The sequence below is a fragment of the Coregonus clupeaformis genome, chromosome 11 (assembly GCF_020615455.1).
Source record: "Coregonus clupeaformis isolate EN_2021a chromosome 11, ASM2061545v1, whole genome shotgun sequence".
Lineage (NCBI taxonomy): Eukaryota > Metazoa > Chordata > Actinopteri > Salmoniformes > Salmonidae > Coregonus > Coregonus clupeaformis.
Genome location: NC_059202.1, coordinates 7146095 through 7173780, shown reverse-complemented (window position 1 = coordinate 7173780; position 27686 = coordinate 7146095). Strand labels below are relative to the sequence as shown.

General features: G+C 42.4%; 1 protein-coding gene across 1 annotated transcript in view; it reads right to left on the bottom strand.

The window, feature by feature from the left end:
* Positions 1–27519, bottom strand: part of LOC121576934 (engulfment and cell motility protein 3) — a 38042-nt gene extending 10523 nt beyond the window's left edge. The window contains exons 1-14 of the mRNA XM_041890539.1: positions 27313–27519; positions 22748–22859; positions 6957–6997; positions 6742–6814; positions 5924–5974; positions 5584–5753; positions 4692–4791; positions 2564–2715; positions 2242–2320; positions 1859–1909; positions 1550–1672; positions 1228–1350; positions 805–909; positions 424–532 (exon numbers count right to left, since the gene is read on the bottom strand). Coding sequence (XP_041746473.1) covers positions 424–532; positions 805–909; positions 1228–1350; positions 1550–1672; positions 1859–1909; positions 2242–2320; positions 2564–2715; positions 4692–4791; positions 5584–5753; positions 5924–5974; positions 6742–6814; positions 6957–6997; positions 22748–22825 — 1255 coding nt within the window. The 5' untranslated portion in view covers positions 22826–22859; positions 27313–27519. The remainder of the gene's footprint in view (positions 1–423; positions 533–804; positions 910–1227; positions 1351–1549; positions 1673–1858; positions 1910–2241; positions 2321–2563; positions 2716–4691; positions 4792–5583; positions 5754–5923; positions 5975–6741; positions 6815–6956; positions 6998–22747; positions 22860–27312) is intronic.
* Between the last annotated feature and the right edge of the window lie 167 nt (positions 27520–27686).

The window sequence follows — 27686 nt, the reverse complement described above, 5'->3', positions numbered from 1 at the left end:
TGTCTCAGAGCTCTACGGACAATTCCTTCGACCCCATGGCTTGGTTTTTGGATCTGCAGAGAAGAATGGGAGAAACTCCCCAAATACAGGTGTGCCAAGCTTGTAGCGTCATACCCAAGAAGACGAGGCTGTAGTCGCTGCCAAAGGTGCTTCAACAAAGTACTGAGTAAAAGGTCTGAATACTTATGTAAATGTGATATTTCAGTTGTTTATCTTTAATACATTTGCTAAAATTAAAAGAAAAACTGTTTTTGCATTGTCATTATGGGGTATTGGGTGTAGATTGATGAGGGGAAAATGTTATTTAATCCATTTTAAAATAAGGCTGTAATGTAACAAAATGTGGAAAAGGGGAAGGGGTCTGAATACTTTCCGAATGCACTGTACATGTAGGACCACATGTACTAGCACAGGCTGACTTACGGGGCTCTCCGATGCGTAGGATCTCACACAGGATGAGAGTCAGCTGGATGCTGCTGCGGGCGAATGGACATTCGTGCTTATCCTCCCTACTGCTGTTCTCCAGAACAAACTAAGAGACACACACAGAGAGAGAGAGAGAGAGAGAGAGAGAGAGAGAGAGAGAGAGAGAGAGAGAGAGAGAGAGAGAGAGAGAGAGAGAGAGAGAGAGAGAGAGAGAGAGAGAGAGAGAGAGAGAGAGAGAGAGAGAGAGAGAGAGAGAAATTGTCTGAGGATGACACACATACTTAACCTGCACCCTAACAAAGACCCATGTTTGTCCCTTTAACTCCCTCCCACCCTCCGTTCCCATCCTTTCTCTTCCTTTTCTCTCCCTCTTTTCACCCTGCTGTAGGCATCGGGGTAGCGGGAGGCGAAGTGGGCCATGGTGTCCAGGGCCAGCAGGCCAGGAGGTGCCCGGAGCAGGTCCTGACCTGGGTTACTGTTGTTCTGGAGAGAGAGAGGACAGAACAGTGATAAAACACACTCTGTGTATGGTGGGAGACAATGAAGAATGGTATAGATAAGAATAAGACTCAGACAAGTTTAGTAACTGTAAGTAAGTGATAAGAGTGGAATCACAACATCTGATAGAGGGACCATTATATCAACCAGCAATGGTTGGTATAGATGAGAATAGGACTCTGTTGAAAGTAACAGCTCATTGTTGACAGTAAGTGAGAGACGAGGTGAGTGAAGAGACACAGAGGCCCAGTGAGGGGGACTGAATGAGGTGGTGGTAAGTAGAATCTCATGGAGTAGACTCACAGAGAAGCCCAGCTTCTGGAACTCCTTGGCACAGAGAGAGCGTCGTCGCTCATGACTCAAGCTGTTCTCACTCTCCATCTCAAAGGCAGCCTGCCGCAGGCCGTGTATAATCTCCCTCTGGTCCTGGAGGAGGAAGGGGGAGGAAGGAGAGGAGGAGAGGGATGGACCGATAACAGTAGATGGAGACAAAGAGGTAATGAGAAAGAGTATATACTCTAAGTGGATTTCAAGGATACTTATTCAGCACTTCTCACAAAGCTCCTCTCGCCTGGAGTGGGAAGAGACAGTGGTTTGCTGTGGTTAGGGGGATCATCTAACTCACCTGGTTGTAGGAGTCCAGGGGCATTCTCATGCGAGGCTCCAGGTGGTTCAGAGTGACAGACTGGAGGACGTACAGGTAGTGGGCCATCTCATCCCCCACGGAGGCAGAACTATGGATGATGTTCTGTGGGTCACAGGTTCAAGACAGAGCAGTATTTACTATGGATAAAATGACTGAAAGAAGACTAAAAAACAAAAACAATTTCTGCTACAACAACAATTGCATTTTCCCTATTTTGATATTCTACTGGGAGCAATGACAGTCAGGTATCATTGTACCTCAATCTTGGAACATTCAAGATGGCTTTACCTTATAGATGTACTGTCGAAGATTCTTTTTCCCTAGGAAGACAAACAACTCCTGAAAAGCAATAGTGTGTGTTATTACCTGATAATTACCACTAGTACCATCACTTATTAATAATGAAATGCAGTGACACTACTTCCCCACAAGGAGGCAGTAAAAGCTATGCGGTCACAAATCAGGTCAGGGGAGGGACACATCAGGACTTTGCCCCCAGTGGCAGTGACATAATGGTCACATAAATCAGTCCAAAACCTTTTTGTTTTGAACAGACTCACTCAGGCCAGTTAAACTGATTAAAGTGACTTGCACCTCCCTCTGGAAACCAGGGCAGGCGAGGGAAAGAAGAAAGAGAGAGAGAGAAAGAAAGAAAGAGATCCCATTGGTACCTGTCTGTCTGCATCTCCAGCTGTCTGTAGCAGAGCCATGAGGAGGGCCATGGCTTTGGTTTGAATCTGCTGGTTTGTCCTGGAATAAAGAGAGTATGGGTGGGTGTATGAGTGATGGGAGAGAGTAGTATGTGTATGTGTTTTTTAGATGAACAGTAGACGTCAGACACTGGGCAAGCTTAACATTGCATTTTTCAGAGCTACATTCAACTGTAAAAGTATTTAGAGATGGGGTCTCTATGTTTTTAAGCATGTACAGTATAAGCGCGCTCATTCATTGGAGGTATTGCGGGTTGTTTGTTCCCACCTGCTACCCACTTACACCTGTAGATGTGAGAGCAGTCTCTCTAAAGTGACTTCCTGCTTGACCTGCTGGAAGAGGCTGCTGCTGCTCAGCACCATGCTCTCCAGGATGGCCAGGGACACCTGCTGGATAGACACATCCAGCACCATGGCATTGACGAAGCTGGCAATCTGACAGGTACAAGGAGTCAGACACAGGATACAGGGTGAGATACAGTTGAAGTCTGAAGTTTACATACACTTAGGTTGGAGTCATTAAAACTCGTTTTTCAACCACTCCACAAATTTCTTGTTAACAAACTGAAGTTTTGGCAAGTCGGTTAGGGCATCTACTTTGTGCATGTCACAAGTAATTTTTCCAACAATTGTTTACAGACAGATTATTTCACTTATAATTCACTGTATCACAATTCCAGTGGGTCAGAAGTTTACATACACTAAGTTGACTGTGCCTTTAAACAGCTTGGAAAATTCCAGAAAATGATGTCATGGCTTTAGAAGCTTCTGATAGGCTAATTGACATCATTTGAGTCAATTGGAGGTGTACCTGTGGATGTATTTCAAGGCCTACCTTCAAACTCAGTGCCTCTTTGCTTGACATCATGGGAAAATCAAAAGAAATCAGCCAAGACCTCAGAAAAGAAATTGTAGACCTCTACAAGTCTGGTTCATCCTTGGGAGCAATTTCCAAACGCCTGAAGGTACCATCTGTACAAACAATAGTACGCAAGTATAAACACCATGGGACCACGCAGCCGTCATACCGCTCAGGAAGGAGACGCATTCTGTCTCCTAGAGATGAACGTACTTTCGTGTGAAAAGTGCAAATCAATCCCAGAACAACAGCAAAGGACCTTGTGAAGATGCTGGAGGAAACAGGTACAACATTATCTATATCCACAGTAAAACGAGTCCTATATCGACATAACCTGAAAGGCCACTCAGCAATGAAGAAGCCACTACTCCAAAACCGCCATAAAAAAGCCAGACTACAGTTTGCAACTGCACATGGGGACAAAGATCGTACTTTGGAGAAATGTCCTCTGGTCTGATGAAACAGAAATGGAACTGTTTGGTTGCTTCCTTGCTTGCAAGCCGAAGAACACCATCCCAACCGTGAAGCACGGGGGTGGCAGCATCATGATGTGGGGGTGCTTTGCTGAAGGAGGGACTGGTGCACTTCACAAAATAGATGGCATCATGAGGAAGGAAAATTATGTGGATATATTGAAGCAACATCTCAAGACATCACTCAGGAAGTTAAAGCTTGGTCGCAAATGGGTCTTCCAAATGGACAATGACCCCAAGCATACTTCCAAAGTTGTGGCAAAATGGCATAAGGACAACAAAGTCAAGGTATTGGAGTGGCCATCACAAAGCCCTGACCTCAATCCTATAGAAAATGTGTGGGCAGAACTGAAAAAGCATGTGCGAGCAAGGAGGCCTACAAACCTGACTCAGTTACACCAGCTCTGTCAGGAGGAATGGGCCAAAATTCACCCAACTTATTGTGGGAAGCTTGTGGAAGGCTACCCGAAACAATTTAAAGGCATTGCTAACAAATACTAATTGAGTGTATGTAAACTTCTGACACACTGGGAATGTGATGAAAGAAATAAAAGCTGAAATAAATCACTCTCTACTATTATTCTGACATTTCACATTCTTAAAATAAAGTGGTGATCCTAACTGACCTAAGACAGGGCATTTTTACTAGGATTAAATGTCAGGAATTGTGAAAAACTGAGTTTAAATGTATTTGGCTAAGGTGTATGTAAACTTCCGACTTCAACTGTAGATACAGGGAGGAGTAGCGCGGGAATGAAGTGGGATAAAATGGGAATATAATAGGTTGAAACTATGCATGACTAGTGGTCACCAGAGCTCCTACAGACATTTCTTCAAGGTCGAAGATTACACCCATGAACATTATGGGTCCGGTTTCCAGACACAAATTAAGCCTAGTCCTGGCTTTAAAATCACTCTCAGAAGATTATCTTAATTGAAAGCCCCTTTTAGTCCAGGACTAGGCTTAATCTATGTCCTGGAAACCGACCCTAAATGTATTGTTTAATTCCTTACTCCTGACATTTCTTTATATATCGTCCTCCACTTAGTCTATAGGAGCCAATAGTTGAGGAACCTACCTTCTTGATGAAGACAGCAGAGAGGTTCTCCCATGATACAATCCCATGATCCATCAGCTCCATGAAGCCTGTCAGTGTGTAGGTCATGATCAGAGGGGCCCTTATAAACAAACACAGAACACACACAACTCTGATATCAGAACAGAATATTATAACATCAGCGAATACAATCTTGACATAGAAAACCAGACACCACTGAGCATTTACGCTGATTGGGTTCTAGGTGCCAAGTAGAAGACTAAACCAGACTAAAGCATCCCAGGCTGAAACCTTTTCCCATGTTTGGTATGAATGTGTTTCATGCCTCCACTGGGATTCAAGTGGTATAATTGATTCATGGAAATATGTGTTTTCTAAACAAGGCATGACAGTACATCTTCAAAAGCATGACATCAGGCTCATATACTTGGATCACCCCATCCCATGAGGACTTTGATAAAAATCTTAACCCCATCACTAGCTATGCAACACAAAGCTGCAAATTCTTCACAGCCAATTCTCCATACCAACTCGATGTCCTTTTATGACTCATATAATGCAACTAAAGAACCCAACTACAGCTTCCTTGAATTCCTCCATAGTAACTATGCTAACAGTGTGAGGAAAAGGCCAGACTCAGCCCATACTTCACCTAGGAATGTGTTCCCACATGTGATGTAATCACCTCATCTCTGTACCAGCATCTATCAAAGCACAGCATTCCACTGCAGCCAGTGCAAATATATGCACTGCACTTCCCACACCCCCCCCACTACTATATAAGGTTAGTTGTTGAGAGAGTGAAGGAAAAATATGCACGAAAATATGTTATTGGGAAAATAAGACAAACTGAGACAAAGACTCATTGACATATAGGAGAGAGACAGACAGACACACAGAGAAGGGAACTGACTCTTGAGCCTCCTCTACGATCTTCACCAGCAGAGAGTGGCCATCACGGCTGATAAACTCCTGAGCAAACGTTACATCAGTAGACACGCAGGCCAGCTGTTTCAGCGAATCACAGCGCATGTCTGAGTCTGAGCTCTGGATGCCCTTGTAGAGGTCCTCGGCACAACAGCCCTACAACACACAAAACATAAAAACCCAGACAAAGGATAGATTAAGTAGATATACCAATAATGTAATACAATTGTAATAGGCCTACATAGCATGCAGACACACACACACACAGGGGATTATGTATGGAACAGAGCATGGTTGGTTTGTTAGGCTCTTGTTTGCAGACTCACCGGTGCCTTGGTCAGACGGAGAATGCAGCCATTCTTTATGTCCAGACGGTTCTAGAACACAAAGGCCACAGAGAAGACACAATGACAACAGTCATTCAGGCAATAAAGACCGACTTAGAAACGGCTTAGACTGATTACTGTTTTCAAACTGTACTAAGGGACATAATTATGAAGTGAGAGAGAATGTGAGAGAGAAAGAGAGAGAGCGAGAGAGAAAGAACGAGAGAGAGAGAGAGAAAGAGAGAGAAAGAAAGAGAGAGGAGTTGGTTTAGTTTCAAATGAGTAGCCCAGGAAATACACCCAAAAATAGACTTGCTTTCTAATTTGACACGCTATGACGCTGTTGACGCTCGCAGCACATCAGTTCTCTCTCATTCACTCCTGTACGTTCTAATTCCAACCTGTACATGCTCGTTCACGTGCGTAAAAAACGCTTTCCGTTTGAATTGGGCTTTGGTCTTCAGGCTAAACACACACACACACACAAACACACTCATACCCCTAATAGTGCCAACCAGCATCCAGCTCCTATTACCCATGCTTATCACACACCCAGTGAAATAACAATGAACACAGCCACAGCATGCCCCCTGGTCGAGGTGTGTGTTTGACCTCTCCAAAGGTCACCAGCTTAGTTTAGCTCCAACATCTACCCCCACCCAGGGCACTGGCGTTGGTGACATTTCAGACATCACTGGCATGACAGTGACATCCTCTCCCATCAAGTTACAGTATAGAAGCTACACACTGGACAGCCAGAGAGCTGTTTGTTCACACACAGCTTCCATGCTCACAGAAAAGAAAGAGAATCAACTCACAGATTCAGTGATGTAGGTCTGAACACCGTCAGCATACTGGAGGGCGTAGTTATCAGGGCCTGGAAGATTCCACCTTAAACACAGTCATCATAGCCACTGTAACTACTGCAAGAGGACAAAGTAGTTGCTTAAACTCCACAAGGGCAGCTTGTGACCAAAAAGAAAGCGCTTTTTAAACATGAACATTCACATAACATGAACACACCCACACTTACCCATCACAAACCTCCTTTATTACGGCAGAAAGGGGCTTTTTCTGTCAGGAGATAAGCATAGATGTGGTCAATGAGCAGCAGAAGGTAGGAACTGATTTAGATATCATGCTTTCATTTGTAAACCATGGTGGAACTATAGTACACCAGTCCCATGACCCAAGCCTGTTGATCCTATATAAACTCAAAGCTTTTACTTCCTCTATGCTGTTGACTAATGTATTTGAGGCAGTATGGAAATTCAGTGCATTGAATAAATAAGAGACAAACTACTCCAATGTCTACACTTCAATTGCCCTGTAATTTGTGGTATACATGGTGGTCAACCAATCAAACGTTTTGGTGTACTGTGGTAGACCTATCGCTGCCCTGTAATTTGTGATCTGTAAGGGGTAGTCCAATAGGATTTTGAGGGGCTTGCGGTAAGTGATTTTCTCCCATGAAATGTGTACAGAACCAGCCTGTTCACAAATCTCCTGGACATTACATCGTCTCTCAAAGTTTTAAGGATCACTCTAACTCCAAGAACATTCTGTGGTACTATTGAAGTACTAAACATCTTAATATCAAGTGTTAAGTATATATTTGAATGGATAAAACATACTGTAAGTGATCGCATAAACAACTCAATGTTTGAACGCTAAATGGAGGTTTTGAATGGATACGATAAATGGATACGTTTTTAACATCAATGAGGCAGTAGAGGGACACTTACAGATCCACTCGACGAGAAGCATCCTGGATATGTTCCTGGTCTGCATCGCCAAGGTGCTCACCGTGCAGCTAAAGGCCGATCTTAATTTGATAAATATTTTATTGCTAGTGCTGATTAACTGAAATTTCGGTTATTTTTCTGTTTTAAAACATCTAATTGACCGACGTTGGTTCAATTAGTTGAATTCCATAAAGAAAAAAATATATATATTCTGTGAACTCGATGTGCAGTTTCTGTAGAGATAAATCAGATCAACCCTGAAATGTGAGATGTAGTAGGGAGTTGTAGTTTCCAACAGGCCAATATTTTACATAGTTTAGTGCAGACGTGGTAATTAACTACAATGACCATAATCCATTGTGTGCCCGCTTAAACTTGTCCTGTCTGTGCGGAACAAGACACGGAGACAGAGGGATAGAAAGCAGTTGCTTCATGAGCCTGAAAATACACGCTCTAAGCAGTCATAAAAGTATGCCTTATTTAATTTGAAGAACTAATAAAATAGTGATTTTGTCAGACAGCATAGGCAGCAGCTCTATAGAGATAAGATGATGACTTGGAATTAAATAAAGTCATCAAATAAAACAAATATTTATTAAAGTAAAGCAATGTGAATTGTAAATAAATTATGGTTAATAAGTGATAAGCAGTAATGGGCAGTCACTACCATCATGGGACTTTTATTAAATTGTTTTATTCAGTGTTGTTACACCATTCAATCCATGATAACAATGACGGAGAAATCTGATTATCTCGAGGGAAAATCAAGGCGGAACTACATTATTGTGGACAGAATTGTAAAATCTCCACATGAGACCTGGACGGAGTCTGAGGATAAAGTGAAGGAAATGATCTCTAAGAAATTTAAGATGGACCACAGGAAGATTGAGGTGGCGTGCGCCCACAGGATTGGAAAATCCTCCACCGGCCCAGGTGACAGGCCCAAGCCGATAGTGGTCAAGTTCCTGAGGTTCAAGGACAAGGTAGCTGTTCTGGAAAAAGCCAAGAACTTGAGAGGAATGTACAGCTTCCTCAACGAGGACTATCCTGAAGCTGTGCGCCAGAAGAGAAAATAACTTTTCCCGGCCATGAAAGCTACCAGAGCGCGTGGGGACATTGCTTACATCCGCTATGACAGGCACATTGTCCACAATCCCTACCAAAAGCCTGGAAGGGATGAGAGACCCAAACCTATGGGTTCATAGTTTCAACCCAACAGCAAACACACACACTTACACACATCAACTGATTAATGGACTGCTGAATGTTTTAGTTTTTTTTCTCTTCCTTTCTTTGTTCTTTTACATATTATGTCTGTCTATCTCTGAGAAGCTACCCAGGAAAGGACTGAAAATAGCCAATATTAATATATGTAGCCTTATAAATAAGGTTAATGAAATCAATAACTTGCTAACATCAGATAACATTAATATATTAGCCATTTCTGAGACTCACTTAGATCATTCCTTTGATGATACAGCAGTAGCAATACAAGGGTTAACATCGATAGAAGACACAGCAATGCATATGGGGTAGGTGTTTATATACAGTGGGGAGAACAAGTATTTGATACACTGCCGATTTTGCAGGTTTTCCTACTTACAAAGCATGTAGAGGTCTGTAATTTGTATCATAGGTACACTTCAACTGTGAGAGACGGAATCTTAAATAAAAATCCAGAAAATCACATTGTATGATTTTTAAGTAATTAATTTGCATTTTATTGCATGACATAAATATTTGATCACCTACCAACCAGTAAGAATTCCGGCTCTCACAGACCTGTTCGTTTTTCTTTAAGAAGCCCTCCTGTTCTCCACTCATTACCTGTATTAACTGCACCTGTTTGAACTCGTTACCTGTATAAAAAGACACCTGTCCACACACTCAATCAAACAGACTCCAACCTCTCCACAATGACCAAGACCAGAGAGCTGTGTAAGGACATCAGGGATACAATTGTAGACCTGCACAAGGCTGGGATGGGCTACAGGACAATAGGCAAGCAGCTTGGTGAGAAGGTAACAACTGTTGGCGCAATTATTAGAAAATGGAAGAAGGTCAAGATGACGGTCAATCACCCTCGGTCTGGGGCTCCATGCAAGATCTCACCTGGTGGGGCATCAATGATCATGAGGAAGGTGAGGGATCAGCCCAGAACTACATGGCAGGACCTGGTCAATCACCTGAAAAGAGCTGGGACCACAGTCTCAAAGAAAACCATTAGTCAAACCATGACTGCATGGCCAGGCACGACTCCAACACCATCATTAAGTTTGCCGACGACACAACAGTGGTAGGCCTGATCACCGACAACGATGAGACAGCCTATAGGGAGGAGGTCAGAGATCTGGCCGTGTGGTGCCAGGACAACAACCTCTCCCTCAACGTGACCAAGACAAAGGAGATGATTGTGGACTACAGGAAAAAAAAGAGGACTGAGCACGCCCCCATTCTCATCGACGGGGCTGTAGTGGAACAGGTTGAGAGCTTCAAGTTCCTTGGTGTCCACATCACCAACGAACTATCATGGTCCAAGCACACCAAGACAGTCGTGAAGAGGGCACGACAAAGCCTATTCCCCCTCAGGAGACTAAAAAGATTTGGCATGGGTCCTCAGATCCTCAAAAAATTCTACAGCTGCACCATCGAGAGCATCCTGACTGGTTGCATCACCGCCTGGTATGGCAACTGCTTGGCCTCTGACCGCAAGGCACTACAGAGGGTAGTGCGTACGGCCCAGTACATCACTGGGGCAAAGCTCCCTGCCATCCAAGACCTCTATACCAGGCGGTGTCAGAGGAAGGCCCTCAAAATTGTCAAAGACTCCAGCCACCCTAGTCATAGACTGTTCTCTCTGCTACCGCACGGCAAGCGGTACCGGAGTGCCAAGTCTAGGTCCAAAAGACTTCTCAACAGCTTCTACCCACAAGCCATAAGACTCCTGAACAGCTAATCATGGCTACCCGGACTATTTGCACTGCCCCCCACCCCATCCTTTTTACGCTGCTGCTACTCTGTTAAGTATTTATGCATAGTCACTTTAACTCTACCCACATGTACATATTACCTCAACTACCTCAACTAGCCGGTGCCCCCGCACATTGATTCTGCACCGTTACCCCCTGTATATATAGCCTCCCTACTGTCACTTTATTTTACTTCTGCTCTTTGTTTTTTCTCAACACTTTTTTTTTTTTTTGTTGTTGTTTTATTCTTACTTTTTTGTTTAAAATAAACGCACTGTTGGTTAAGGGCTGTAAGTAAGCATTTCACTGTAATGTCTGCACTTGTTGTATTCGGCGCATGTGACCAATAAAATTTGATTTGATTTGATTTGATTTGATTTAGTAACACACTATGCCGTCATGGATTAAAATCCTGCAGCACACGCAAGGTCCCCCTGCTCAAGCCAGCACATGTCCAGGCCCGTCTGAAGTTTGCCAATGATCATCTGAATGATCCAGAGGAGGAATGGGAGAAGGTAATGTGGTCTGATGAGACAAAAATAGAGCTTTTTGGTCTAAACTCCACTCGCCATGTTTGGAGGAAGAAGAAGGATGAGTACAACCCCAAGAACACCATCCCAACTGTGAAGCATGGAGGTGGAAACATCATTCTTTGGGGATGCTTTTCTGCAAAGGGGACAGGACGACTGCACCGTATTGAGGGGAGGATGGATGGGGCCATGTATCGCGAGATCTTGGCCAAGAACCTCCTTCCCTCAGTAAGAGCATTGAAGATGGGTCGTGGCTGGGTCTTCCAGCATGACAATGACCCGAAACACACAGCCAGGGCAACTAAGGAGTGGCTCCGTAAGAAGCATCTCAAGGTCCTGGAGTGGCCTAGCTAGTCTCCAGACCTGAACCCAATAGAAAATCTTTGGAGGGAGCTGAAAGTCCGTATTGCCCAGCGACAGCCCCGAAACCTGAAGGATCTGGAGAAGGTCTGTATGGAGGAGTGGGCCAAAATCCCTGCTACAGTGTGTGCAAACCTGGTCAAGACCTACAGGAAACGTATGATCTCTGTAATTGCAAACAAAGGTTTCTGTACCAAATATTAAGTTCTGCTTTTCTGATGTATCAAATACTTATGTCATGCAATAAAATGCAAATTCATTACTTAAAAATCATACAATGTGATTTTCTGGATTTTTGTTTTAGATTCCATCTCTCACAGTTGAAGTGTACCTATGATAAAAAATTCTACATGCTTTGTAAGTAGGAAAACCTGCAAAATCGGCAGTGTATCAAATACTTGTTCTCCCCACTGTATATACAGTGCATTCGGAAAGTATTCAGAACCCTTGACTTTTCCTACAAATTGTTACGTTACAGCCTTATTTTAAATTGATTAAATTGTTTTTTTCCCCTCATCAATGCCCATAATGACTAAGCAAAAACAGTTTTTTTTGCAAATGTATTAAATATAAACAACTGGAATATCATATCTATACAAGTATTCAGACCCTTTACTCAGTACTTTGTTGAAGCACCTTTGGCAACGATTACAGCCTTGAGTCCTCTTGGGTATGACGCTACAAGCTTGGCACACTTGTATTTGGGGAGTTTCTCCCATTCTTCTCTGCAGATCCTCTCAAGCTCGGTCAGGTTGGAGGGGAGTGTCACTGCACAGCTATTTTCAGGTCTCTCCAGAGGTGTTCGAAAGGGTTCTAGTCCGGGCTCTGGCTGGGCCTCTCAAGGACATTCAGAGACTTGTCCCGAAGCCACTCCTGCGTTGTCTTGGCTGTGTGCTTAAGGTCGTTGTCCTGTTGGAAGGTGAACCTTCGCCCCACTCTGACGTCCTGAGCCCTCTGGATCAAGGATCTCTCTGTACTTTGCTCCGTTTGTCTTTCCCTCGATCCTGACTAGTCTCTCAGTCACTGCAGCTGAAAAACATCCCCACAGCATGATGCTGCCACCACCATGCTTCACCGTAGGGATGGTGCCAGGTTTTCTCCAGACGTGACGCTTGGCATTCAGGCCAAAGAGTTCCATCTTGGGTTCATCAGACCAGATAATCTTGTTTCTCATGGTCTGAGAGTCCTTTAAGTGCCTTTTGGCAAACTCCAAGTGGGCTGTCATGTGCCTTTTACTGAGGAGTGGCTTCTGTCCGGCCACTACCATAAAGGCCTGCAGACGGTTGTCCTTCTGGAAGGTTTTCCCATCTCCACAGAGGAACTCTGGAGCTCTGTCAGACTTACCATCGGGTTCTTGGTCACCTCCCTGACTAAGGCCCTTCTTCCCCGATTGCTCAGTTTGGCCGGGCGGCCAGATCTAGGAAGAGTCTTGGTGGTTCCAAACTTCTTCCATTTAAGAATGATGGAGGCCACTGTGTTCTTGGGAATCTTCAATGCTGCAGACATTTTTTGGTACCATTTCCCAGATCTGTGCCTCAACACAATCCTGTCTCGGAGCTCTACGGACAATTCCTTCAACCCTTAATGGCTTGGTTTTTGCTCTGACATGCACTGTCAACTGTGGGACCTTATATAGACAGGTGTGTGCCTTTCCAAATCATGTCCAATCAATTTAATGTACCACAGGTGGACTCCAATCAAGTTGTAGAAATATCTCAAGGATGATCAAGTGGAAAAAGGATGCACCTGACCACAATTTCGAGTCTCATAACAACGCTAATTGGAGTAAACTAATAAACAACAACACTTAGGCTTCTACTTCTAGCTTATACATACTAAACTCAGTAAAAAAAGAAATGTCCCTTTTTTAGGACCCTGTCTTTCAAAGATAATTCGTAATAATCCAAATAACTTCACAGATCTTCATTGTAAAGGGTCTAAACACTGTTTCGCATGCTTGTTCAATGAACCATAATTAATTAACATGCACCTGTGGAACGGTTGTTAAGACACTAACAGCTTACAGACGGTAGGCAATTAAGGTCACAGTTATGAAAACTTAGGACAGTAAAGAGGCCTTTCTACTTACTCTGAAAAACACCAAAAGAAAGATGCCCAGGGTCCCTGCTCATCTGCATGAACGTGCCTTAGGCATGCTGCAAGGAGGCATGAGGACTGCAGATGTGGCCAGGGCAATAAATTGCAATGTCCGTACTGTGAGATGCCTAAGACAGCGCTACAGGGAGACAGTACGGACAGCTGATCGTCCTCGCAGTGGCAGACCATGTGTAACAACACCTGCACTGGATCGGTATATCCGAACATCACACCTGCGGGACAGGTACAGGATGACAACAACAACTGCCCGAGTTACACCAGGAACGCACAATCCCTCCATCAGTGCTCTGACTGTCCACAATAGGCTGAGAGAGGCTGGACTGAGGGCTTGTAAGCCTGTTGTAAGGCAGGTCCTCACCAGACATCACCGGCAACAATGTCGCCTATGGGCACAAACCCACAGTCGCTGGACCAGACAGGACTGGCAAAAGGTGCTTTTCACTTACGAGTCGCGGTTTTGTCTCACCAGGGGTGATGGTCGGATTCGTGTTTATCGTCAAAGGAATGAGCGTTACATCGAGGCCTATACTCTGGAGCGGGATCGATTTGGAGGTGGAGGGTCCGTCATGGTCTGGGGCGGTGTGTCACAGCATCATTGGACTGAGCTTCTTGTCATTGCAGGCAATCTCAACGCTGTGCGTTACAGGGAAGACATCCTCCTCCCTCATGTGGTACTGATGATGATTTTTTAGATACTATTGGATAAACAAAGCTAAATCACAGACGTTACGAACATATAGTCAGGATTCTCTGTTGCTAGGCAAGAACTTGAATGGTTCCTTTCACTGGGCTTGGGCGTGTGTGTGAAGTGGGGATCTGACCTAGGGTCGAATTGCTCGCTCTTACCTAATCCATGGCTGTCCTACCTTGTCAGAGACTGAAACCAGACTGTTGCCTAATGCATCTCTCCTCAAACAAAGTAGAGAGAGAGCGGCGTCAGAATTGAACAGAGTCTAGATTAATCATGAGTAATTACAGCATGATGGGAGGGAAGAGAGGAGTGGGTTTGGGTATGTTTGAAAGATTAAGTGTGGACCTGTCATGTCCAACAATCAATCTTCAGGTCAAGCCAGGGAGAGCAGGTGTTGAACAGAGTTTAAACTGAACATGAGTGTTTTTGCATGATAAGGGCTGGATTGATTGTACTACTAAAAGTCCAATTTAGCAGCTATCATAGACTAAGGAAGTGGGAAGAGCGGTAGAGAGAGGGAAACTGAAGATAATGGTGGGGGAACCTAAGAGGGAGGTGCTTTAAGCTAAGATGTATGTGAATATGACTATATAAACGGAGAGCTGAGAGGTAGAGAGGAGGTGCTCTGCAGACCATCTCGGCTTCCGTTACTCTGTGTAATAAAGTCTATCTTGATTCTACAAAAACTCTGGAAGAACTTTGATTTTTAATAAGTATAGTGATAATTTTCCACATCAGCACCCTTCCTGCAGGCTCATCCTGACATGATCCTCCAGCATGCCAATGCCACCAGCCATACTGCTCGTTCTGTGCGTGATTTCCTGCAAGACAGGAATGTCAGTGTTCTGCCATGGCCAGCGAAGAGCCCGGATCTCAATCCCATTGAGCACGTCTGGGACCTGTTGGATCGGAGGGTGAGGGCTAGGGCCAATCCCCCCAGAAATGTCCGGGAACTTGCAGGTGTCTTGGTGGAAGAGTGGGGTAACATCTCACAGCAAGAACTGGCAAATCTGGTGCAGTCCATGAGTAGGAGATGCGCTGCAGTACTTAATGCAGCTGGTGGCCACACCAGATACTGACTGTTACTTTTGATTTTGATCCCCCCTTTGTTCAGGGACACATTATTCAATTTACATTAGTCACATGTCTGTGGAACTTGTTCAGTTTATGTCTCAGTTGTTGAGTCTTGTTATGTTCATACAAATATTTACACATTAAGTTTGCTGAAAATAAATGCAGTTGACAATGAGAGGACATTTCTTTTTTTGCTGAGTTTATATACATTTTACAGACACAATCTATTTTACAATAGTTATCTTTTGTTTCTTTTTACTCCTGTCCTTCCGCTACCCTCAACCCCTCCCATCTACAGTGGGGGAAAAAAGTATTTAGTCAGCCACCAATTGTGCAAGTTCTCCCACTTAAAAAGTTGAGAGAGGCCTGTAATTTTCATCATAGGTACACGTCAACTATGACAGACAAAATGAGAAACGTAATCCAGAAAATCACATTGTAGGATTTTTAATGAATTTATTTGCAAATTATGGTGGAAAATAAGTATTTGGTCAATAACAAAAGTTTCTCAATACTTTGTTATATACCCTTTGTTGGCAATGACACAGGTCAAACGTTTTCTGTAAGTCTTCACAAGGTTTTCACACACTGTTGCTGGTATTTTGGCCCATTCCTCCATGCAGATCTCCTCTAGAGCAGTGATGTTTTGGGGCTGTCGCTGGGCAACACGGACTTTCAACTCCCTCCAAAGATTTTCTATGGGGTTGAGATCTGGAGACTGGCTAGGCCACTCCAGGACCTTGAAATGCTTCTTACGAAGCCACTCCTTCGTTGCCCGGGCGGTGTGTTTGGGATCATTGTCATGCTGAAAGACCCAGCCACGTTTCATCTTCAATGCCCTTGCTGATGGAAGGAGGTTTTCACTCAAAATCTCACGATACATGGCCCCATTCATTCTTTCCTTTACACGGATCAGTCGTCCTGGTCCCTTTGCAGAAAAACAGCCCCAAAGCATGATGTTTCCACCCCCATGCTTCACAGTAGGTATGGTGTTCTTTGGATGCAACTCAGCATTCTTTGTCCTCCAAACACGACGAGTTGAGTTTTTATCAAAAAGTTCTATTTTAGTTTCATCTGACCAGATGACATTCTCCCAATCCTCTTCTGGATCATCCAAATGCACTCTAGCAAACTTCAGACGGGCCTGGACATGTACTGGCTTAAGCAGGGGGACACGTCTGGCACTGCAGGATTTGAGTCCCTGGCGGCGTAGTGTGTTACTGATGGTAGGCTTTGTTACTTTGGTCCCAGCTCTCTGCAGGTCATTCACTAGGTCCCCCCGTGTGGTTCTGGGATTTTTGCTCACCGTTCTTGTGATCATTTTGACCCCACGGGGTGAGATCTTGCGTGGAGCCCCAGATCGAGGGAGATTATCAGTGGTCTTGTATGTCTTCCATTTCCTAATAACTGCTCCCACAGTTGATTTCTTCAAACCAAGCTGCTTACCTATTGCAGATTCAGTCTTCCCAGCCTGGTGCAGGTCTACAATTTTGTTTCTGGTGTCCTTTGACAGCTCTTTGGTCTTGGCCATAGTGGAGTTTGGAGTGTGACTGTTTGAGGTTGTGGACAGGTGTCTTTTATACTGATAACAAGTTCAAACAGGTGCCATTAATACAGGTAACGAGTGGAGGACAGAGGAGCCTCTTAAAGAAGAAGTTACAGGTCTGTGAGAGCCAGAAATCTTGCTTGTTTGTAGGTGACCAAATACTTATTTTCCACCATAATTTGCAAATAAATTCATTAAAAATCCTACAATGTGATTTTCTGGATTTTTTTTCCTCAATTTGTCTGTCATAGTTGACGTGTACCTATGATGAAAATTACAGGCCTCTCTCATCTTTTTAAGTGGGAGAACTTGCACAATTGGTGGCTGACTAAATACTATTTTCCCCACTGTATTTCTGAAGACCATCTAGTTAGATTTTTATTTGCCATATATTTTTAACTGTGCTGTTTCACAAAAGTTCTGAACCTATATACATTTTACAGACACAGCATATTTTACATTAGTTATCATGTTGTTATTAGTCCCACCCTTCAGGTCCACTCAACCCTCCCATCCATATTGGATTTCTGTGCTGTGATGTTTCACAAATGTTTGGAACCTTTCTATTCTCATAGTTTCTATGGTTTGTAAATTAAAGATAAATATTTGTACTAAAAGTATTATTATATTATTGATCGATTGACTATGACTTTTCAAATCACCCAGTAGTGCTATCTGCAAAATTAGCTCCAGGTAAATGTTGCAATTCCTGCGACCTGCAACCAAAAACAAGCTACATATGGACAGTACCAAAACAAATGATTCTGTCGCTTCGCAGCAACATCTGCAGAGCATGTGCCATGGAATCGGTACATCGAAAATCTCTTCCCAACTATTTTGCAATCTATATGGCACAGCTGTCCATTTTTCATTCCTTAAATGAAACTCGTATACTTTTTCATTTATCACAATTTTCTTTAACCAATTTTGGTCTTTAATGCAGGGCCGACAGACAAGTTCCTTACTTTTCCCCCCTTCCACTTGCCTCTTTCATTTTTGCAATTTGTTGTAATTTTGGGTAGAGCAGACATTTCCATATATTTTTGTTAGCTGCATGTGTGACATAACTCCACCAGTCCTATTTATGATATAATTTACAAAGATTATAATGTTTTTATATCAATTAGTATATTTGAGTTTAACCACAATATTTGTTGTATTATTTGTTCTGTCTTTTCTGGTGGATTAAACTGAAATTGCAACTAACTTTCTATGGCTTGTTTTAAAAAGCGATATTTGGGAGATGATTTCTTTTTCAAATCACCGAATGTGAGAGGTTGAAATCTGAATAAAGGGAAAAAGGCCATTCTTGAACATGGGGTGAGACATTCTTACTAATCTGCTAGAGAACCAGTTCGGATTTAAGTATAACTTTTGTATGACTGACGCCTTTAGTGAGCGGTCTAATGCTTTAATTATTTCTGCTCTCCGAATTCATATTCATTATATAAATAGGCCCGTTTAATTTTGTCTGGCTTGCCGTTCCAAATAAAATGGAATATTTTTTGCTCATATAATTTTAAAAACAGGTCGCTAGGTGTAGGCAGGGCCATAAGCAAATAAGGAAACTGGGATATGACTAAAGAGTTAATCAGGATGATTTTCCTTTCCATGGTAGCAAAATTTGATCTATTTTTGCTAACTTTCTATTAAAATGTATTGTAGTGAGATAATTTCTTTATTTCGGGATATGTATACCGAGTATGTCCACATCACCGTCAGACCATTTTATTGGTAAACTACACGGTAATGTAAAAGTTTTATTTTTTAGTGATCCAATACGTAATATAGTACACTTATCATATAATTTGGTTGTAATCCAGAGAGGTTAGAAAACGTATCTAGATCCTCTATGAGGCTGTGGGGGGGATCCACATTGTGGATTTAAAAGAAAACATGAATCATCAGCGTACAATGATTTAGTGTTGTTTACACTGTTGCAAATTGTCAGAAAAATAATATTTATAATAATAACCATCCTTTGTTGATCTCCTTATCGTTATTATTATTATTATTATTATTATTATTATTATTATTATGATGATCATCATTATAATAATAAGTAATGTTATTATCATTAGTAGGCTTAGTATAGCAGTCTCGTATAACCACCATCGAGCTGTAGGCCTAAGAGCGCATCCTGTTTAGTCTTATTACCATAACTTACTTAGGCCTATTTCAATACTTATATAGGCTACTGTATCAATCAATCATTCATTCGTTCATGTCATCACACACCATACAGGGCATTCATGATTTGAAATGCAATCAAGCATTTTAGTTTTTAAATAAAAGAACAAAGCGAATCTTGAATAATTAGAGTAAACAATAAATAAAGCGTTCGGAAATCACGAATTAATGTGACCGTTTTTAGTCTTTGCTGTAAAAAGGCTTTACAAAAAAACAAAAACTTTACAACAGACTCTCTGGTATGCCTATAATGTTTTTAGAGTTGTTTACATTGTTTAAATGGTCAGAAATGTTTTCTTGTAATCTAACAGCACTTGTTTTGCACACATAATATGCACGCAGCATTTGCTCTTTACCTTATTTTTCTTGATCTCCAGTATTTTCCACAACTAGTCAAATTTATTCCACACATCTGACTTCCCCTTTACCTCTTGAGCAACCAGTAAACGTTCCCCCGTTTCGAGTTGATTTGTCACGTCCTCTGCATCCATTTTGCTGTCACGTGTTATGGTGTTCGGAGTTTGTTATAACCAATTTATTGATGTGATTATGATATTCTATAAGTCAGGCCTGATTGGTCATGTGCATGCGATGCATACATGTGTCACGTAAAGAAGGCAAGGGTTGAGGGAATAGGGAATGTTTTTCCTAAACAAATTAGGGATTTCAGTAACAGAACTTTTCAGTCAGAAATGGCTGTAATTATGTTGCAACTTCAGCAACACAGACAGCACGATAAACACTGTTGATGCTCTGTGGTGGTCGCTGCAGCAGGGAGGAGCGAAAGACAATGGGTGCTATTTGTGTGTCTTAATTATTTCATTAAACAGTGCGCTTAAAGCACCAGACAAGCTCAGTGCATATAGTTGATTTTATTAAAATACAATAGGATGTGTCTATATATTGAGAAATACACGTTTTACCCCACCAGACATGCCACCAGGGGTCTTTTCATAGTCCCCAAATCCAGAACAAATTCTAGAAAGCATACAGTATTTATATAGAGCCATTATTGCATGGAACTCCCTTCCATCTCATATTGCTCAAATGAACAGCAAAGCTGGCTTAAAAAAATAGATAAAGCAACACCTCACGGCACTACGTCGCTCCCCTATTCTACCTAGATATTTTGTGTGTATGTATTTAGGCTATGTGTGCCGTTTTTAAATGCATGTAGTTCTGTCCTTGAGCTGTTCTTGTCTATTAATGTTCTGTATTATGGTCATGTTTCATGTTTGTGTGGACCTCAGCAAGAGTAACTGCTGCTTTCGCAACAGCTAATGGGGATCCTAATAAAAAAAACGAATAATGCATAGTGCATTTAATGTAAAAATAATAATCGAAAACAGCACTAATCGCTCAGCACTATTTATTGCTGTGAATTGCAAACTTGTAGTGTATTTTAAGTTTTAAAAAGACTTCTAAAATTTCAGACTTGATTTGTTCTAACGAAAAATGTATCAACTCATACAAAAATGTACATGAATTATTATCCACATAATAATTAACATTTCCTGTTGCTGCAGGATTATTTTCCTGCTGTAGCAAACTGGCTCAAATTAACATTCTACATTCGTAAATACTTTGTGCCAAAACATCAATTTTCTCTTTACAGAGAGTGTAATGAACTTACCAGAACTCTGACAACATACTGCATGACATCAACTTCACAGGCACCCGTATCTAGCTAACACCTTTTACTCAACTAAGGCCTTGGTCTATTAACAGTTTGACATCATAAACACCCAGCACATTAACACCCTACTTTACTATAATAACTTCTCTATTGACAAGTGTGGCATTTTTCTATAGCAGCAGCTGCTTCACACCTCTGAACACACTGGTGCCCGCACATCTACAGTGGATATAAAAAGTCTACACACCCCTGTTAAAATGCCAGGTTTTTGTGATGTAAAAGAATGAGACAAAGATCAATCATGTCAGAACTTTTTCCACTGTTAATGTGACCTATAATGTGAACAATTCAATTGAAAAACAAACTGAAATCTTTGAGAGGGAAAAATGAAAAATAAAAACCTTTCAATAAACTGGTTGCATAAGTGTGCACACCCTCTTATAACTGGGGATGTGGCTGTGTTCAGAATTAACCAATCACATTCAAACTCATGTTAAATAGAAGTAATTACACACCTGCCATCATTTAAAGTGACTCTGATTAATCAAAAATAAAGTTCAGCTGTTCTAGTAGGATTTTCCTGACATTTTCTTAGTTGCATCTCAGAGCAAAAGCCATGGTCTGCAGAGAGCTTCCAAAGCATCAGAGGGATCTCATTGTTGAAAGATATCAGTCAGGAGAAGGGTACAAAATAATTTCCAAAGCATTACATATATCATGGAACACAGTGAAGACAGTCATCATCAAGTGGAGAAAATATGGCACAACAGAGACATTACCAAGAACTGGACGTCCCTCCAACATTTATGAAAAGACGAGAAGAAAACTGGTCAGGGAGGCTTCCAAGAGGCCTACAGCAACATTAAAGGAACTGCAGGAATTTCTGGCAAGTACTGGCCGTGTGCTACATGTGACAACAATCTCCCGTATTCTTCATATGAATGGGCTATGGGGTAGGGTGGCAAGACAGAAGCCTTTTCTTACAAAGAAAAACATCCAACCCCGGCTGAAGTTTGCAAAAACAAACATCAAGTCCCCCAAAAGCATGTGGGAAAATGTGTTATGGTCTGATGAAACCAAGGTTGAACTTTTTGGCCATAATTCCCAAAGGTATGTTTGGCGCAAAAACAACAGTGCACATCACTCAAAGAACACCTTACCCACAGTGAAGCATTTTTCTTCAGCTGGAACCAGGGCCTTAGTCAGGGTGGAGGGAATTATGAACAGTTCCAAATACCAGGCAATTTTGGCACAAAACCTTCAGGCGTCCGTTAGAAAGCTGAAGATGAAGTTCACCTTTCAGCACGACAACGACCCAAAGCACACATCCAAATCCATAAAAGCATGGCTTCACCAGAAGAAGATTAATGTTTTGGAATGGCCCAGCCAGAGCCCAGACCTGAATCCAATTGAACATCTCTGGGGTGATCTGAAGAGGGTTGTGCACAGGAGATGTCCTCGCAATCTGACAGATTTGGAGCGCTTTTGCAAAGAAGAGTGGGCAAATATTGCCACGTCAAGATGTGCCATGCTAATAGACTCCTACCCAAAAAGACTGAGTGCTGTAATAAAATCAAAAGGTGCTTCAACAAAGTATTAGTTTAAGGGTGTGCACACTTATGCAACCAGGTTATTGTGAGTTTTTTATTTTTTATTTTTCCCCCTCAAAGATTTGTTTTTCAATTGAATTGTTCACGTTATAGGTCACATTAAAGGTGGAAAAAGTTCTGACATTATTTATCTTTGTCTCATTCTTTTACATCACAAAAACCTGGCATTTTAACAGGCGTGTGTAGACTTTTTATATCCACTGTACGCTCAGTCTTGCTACATATACCACAGCTCTAATACAACCCACAGGCTGCAGTGCTGATTCCTATTGTAACTTTCCACTCAGGCATTGATAGTTCAGTAGGTTTTTTAAACTCTCTGACTCAGGCTCCTCTCCTGTGTGCTAATGCTTACCTGGTCCAGTTGAATGAGCTGAGGGTATGCCCCTGGCATCTGGATGGCAATCTTCACAATATCTTTCTGTTGCGGCATCTTGAAGTGTGTGTATGGGTGTCGTCCTAAGACTCTGAGACATAAGGTCAACTGAGATTAAATATTACTATCAAATAATTCACACAGTAAATTAGAGTGTTTCTGACCTGACCAGATCAGCCTTGCCCTCGACTCATTAGAGCTTTCATTTTCTAAATGAATTCGCTGAACTTCTATCTTCCTCTTTTACGAGTACTATGTCTATATTTTCTTCAGGTTGTACAGAGAACATGGCCCTTTCTGTGTTTAGGACTACACACAGTTGAAGGCCAGACAGACAGACATGCATACACAACCCCGATGGCACACATAGACATCCAGAGGAGTCCCAGAGAAGAGGAGACAGTCAAGCTCTCTTCATGCTCTCTCTAGCACATATGGAAACACTAAAGTTTGTTAAACAATTTTGCACATGCTTCACTTGATGAAAAGGAAAATCTGTGTGTGTATGTCTCCCATTTGCAGGCACTAGAAATAACCTACAAAAAAAGATGGTGCTGGTGTTTAAGTTCCATTTCTGTCAAAACAGAGACACGTTCTCTTTCACCTGACAAACTGATCTTCACCGTAGCTACATATAAGGGCACCGAGGTCCAGACCTTCGTATTTTTTTCAAATATTATTTTATTTACTTATTTTGCATTTTTTGTAGGAACTTAGTTTGGGTCTCAACTTACTGTTGAGAGTTAGAACAGTAGCATACCCAGGGTGCAATTTCAAAACTTGTCTGTGCATCAGCAGTTTTCCTTGTTATATGTCACTAACAGTCACTCAATTATGAATTACGTGTTTTGGCTTCAATGGAAACTAACCTGAAACTTTTCTCACTCACTTCATATACTAATACTCTTGAAGCCTTGTGAGAGACAATGCTCTCCCAACCAAAAACATTACTATACAGTAGCCTAGTTGCCTTTCCATACAAGGATAGGGTGTGGTGTTGGTAGTGTACCCTACATGACAGGCTGGCAGGGAGAGTGGTGTTTGGGTTTCCCAGGCTCTCTCTCCTGCCTGTCCCAGCATGCATTGGGTTTGAGACTATGTGGCTGTAACAAACATTTCGCACCCGCTATAACGCCTGCTAAAGTTGCTCAACTGTGTACGCGACCAATAAACTGCTGCTACTACAAGAGCGAGAGGAGAGAGAGACAGAGAGAGCAAATGTGTTGTATGAGTGTAGAGGTAACGAGTCAGTCAGTAGCTAGGTTGTGCACACTGATTTGTGTGAGATGTGGCAGACAATCAATGTCACAGATAATTGACTGACACTAGCTAGGTTTCCATCCAATTGGCGACAGATTTTCATGCGGATATTCTAAAATCTGCATTTTCCCACAAGAGATGTGTTTTCATCAAATTGACTTGTTGAGGATAAAAGGCTGTGCGCGATGACGTAGTGCACATAAAAATACCCTTTGCGGTAAAATTCCCATGTACCGAATAAAGAATACAAGTTGAATGGGTTTCCATCTCATTTTCAACTCTACTGATGGTTTTCTCACAAAATAATGTTGCGTTATATAGAGAGCGTTCCCAGTCAGGCATTGGCACGTGCGTTCTAGTCTAGCCAACAGCTAGATACAGTGGGGTTAGGCCTATAGCCTACATGAGATTATTATGGAGATTTGTTAAAAGGAAGCCAAGCATCAATGATCATGTCACCAGAATAAGACTCCCGATATTTATTAGAAACGAGCATCAAGCTCATCTTGCACTTTCACCACCCTGTGAAGTTCATCATAACTTATTTTATTTGTAGCCTAATAAACTGCATGCTTTCCCAACGAGTAGTGGGAAGACCACACAACATGTAATCTCCTGATTCCTAGTTTACATGACCAACCTGTTCTCAGAGCATGTTGTATTATTCTGTGTGTAAATTTGAGACACTCCTTTTAGCATGATATGTTACATATGGTATGTATTATTTTGTGGATGTTCATCACCCATTTTGTATGATATGTGACGAATAACAATTTGTTTTATATATGTTACGAATTTGCAAATGCACAATATGTTACAAAATTGCAAAATGTATGATATGTTACGAATTCTAGCTAGGTGGCTAACGTTAGCTAGCTGGCTAGGCTAGGGGTTAGGGTTAAGTTTATGAGTTAAATTAAAGGTTAGGGTTAGGGGAAGGGTTAGATAAAAGGGTGATGAGATTCGAACTTGCAACCTTTGAGTGTCCCGGATTTACATTTACTATGTTACATCTAGTCTATGAGACCAGGCTGCAACAATGGGAACATCAATAATTGTCATAAAAGTGTTTCCACCGTAATTTCTCGCATAATACTTTTTTACAGACACAAAAAGATCCCACCTTGTCTAGCGTATTTTGTTTTGTCGACATTTGGAAAGTTTACCGACAAATGTTCTGTTTCCATCAGGCCTGGCATGACATTTTTTATCCGACATGTCCTTTACTCACCTAAAAAGGTTGGATGGAAACCTGGTTAGTGTCTCTGCATTTGTAAGCCCTGTACGTGAATGTTACACTAAATGGCCAAAAGTATGTGAACATGCCTTCAGGTTAATAAAATCGAGCACACAGCCATGCAATCTCCATAGACAAACATTGGCAGTAGAATGGCCCGTACTGAAGAGCTCAGTGACTTTCAACGTAGCACCGTCATAGGATGTCACCTTCCCAACAAGTCAGTTTGTCAAATGTCTGCCCTGCTAGAGCTGCCACGGTCAACTGTAAGTGCTGTTATTGTGAAGTGGAGACGTCTAGGAGCAACAACGGCTCAGCCGCGAAGTGGTAGGCCACACAAGCTCACAGAACGGGACCGCCGAGTGCTGAAGCACGTAAAAATTGTCTGTCCTCGGTTGCAACACTCACTACCAAGTTCCAAACTGCCTCTGGAAGCAATGTCAGCACAAGAACTGTTCGCCGGGAGCTTCATGAAATGGGTTTCCATGGCTGAGCAGCCAAACACAAGCCTAAGATCACCATGCGCAATGCCAAGCGTCGGTTAGAATGGTGTAAAGCTCGCCGCCATTGGACTCTGGAGCAGTGGAAACGTTTTCTCTAGAGTGATGAATCACGCTTCACCATCTGGCAGTCCGACAGACGAATCTGGATTTGGCGGATGCCAGGAAAACGCTACCTGCCCGAATGCATAGTGCCAACTGTAAAGTTTGGTGGCGGAGGAATAATGGTCTGGGGCTGCTTTTCATGGTTCGAGCTAGGCCCCATAGTTCCAGTGAAGGGAAATCTTAATGCTAGAGCATACAATGACATTCTAGACGATCTGTGCTTCCAACTTTGCAGCAACAGTTTGGGGAAGGCCCTTTCCTGTTTCAGCATGACAATGCCCCCGTGCACAAAGCGAGGTCCACACAGAAATGGTTTGTCAAGATTGGTGTGGAAGAACTTGACATATCTGCACAGAGCCCTGACCTCAACCCCATCGAACACCTTTGGGATGAATTAGAACGCAGACTGCGAGCCAGGCCTAATCACCCAACATCAGTGCCCAACCTCACTAATGCTCTTGTGGCTGAATGGAAGCAAGTCCCCGCAGCAATATTCCAACATCTAGTGGAAAGCCTTCCCAGAAGAGTGGAGGCTGTTGTAGCAGCAAAGGGGGGAACCAACTCCATATTAATGCCCATGATTTAGGAAGGTGATGTTCGACGAGCATATAGTTTTGGCCATGTCGTGTATTACTGCTGTTCACTGTAACAGTGTTAGTGATTATTATATTGATCCACATTATAATAGCGCCCATGACCATATAGGACTATGCATGAATGTGTACCTTCGTGTATCCCTTCTGTTAGCCTGCAGAACTAACTCGAATGTGTGTCATGCCCCTTGACCCTCTGCCTGTCCCATTAGGGGTGGGGAGGAGCGGGCCTTTAGCTGCTTGGAATTCCAACCCTGACAGACCTCCACCTACAACTGCCACCACACACACACTTTGAAGTCTGTTGTCATCTGCACCACCAGTTGAGAAGGGCTATTAGTGCCTGAGATTTCACATTCTGGGTGCTGGGCAAATGGCAGTTGTCGACACACTAGTGAACATTGATCCATGGCTCAAGAGCCAGTCCTTTCCTGGCGTGACTCGTTTAAAATATGTATGTTGAATCATTGAGTGTTACTTGTTACCCGACACTTTACAAAGATGGAACGTTAACTCCTTTCTCTGCAGTAACTATTTCACAGCTGATGCTGGCATACACTGAACATTATTTCAAAACACCCACCAATGAATTAAACTATTCATAATTTAGATTAATCGATTTCCTAGGATCACTCATAAAAGTTAGGGTGACACTCTATACTGATTAGTCAACCCTTTTCAACCCGTTTACTCTAGCTCGCTGTAGACACGGGTAATGCTGTACTGGGGCCCCGGAGCCATTCGTACCAGGTTTACGAAACAGATTTGTTCCTTCTCGTTCAACAAAGTTTAGCGAACAATCAAAAGAAAATCTCTCTATTTGAGTTGCACATTTATTTGTCTTCCTACCTTTTTGAAAAGAGAAGTCAGTGTCCTCGCGAAAGCCCCGAGTTCGGAAATGGAAGCATTTGCAATCTCTCCCTAGAAAGGACGACAATAATCCGAGATAATTCTATTTTGAATATGAACAATCTTGGAGAAGGCTCCCCTAGGCGGAGAAATTTCTTACAGAATTTCAAAAAGTAATTGATCATTTAAAGTTCCGGGTTGAGTCGAGTCACACCCGCCCAACTGTAGGAAGCAGCGTGTACTGACCATAGACCCGTTCCAATTTATCCAACATAGTGGGTTTACTGTAAACCGATGTGCATTTTCAAAGGAAAATTCTGTGAAAAGCCTATAGAGCGCTCAAAATGAGTACCGGCAGGATCAGAATATACTAA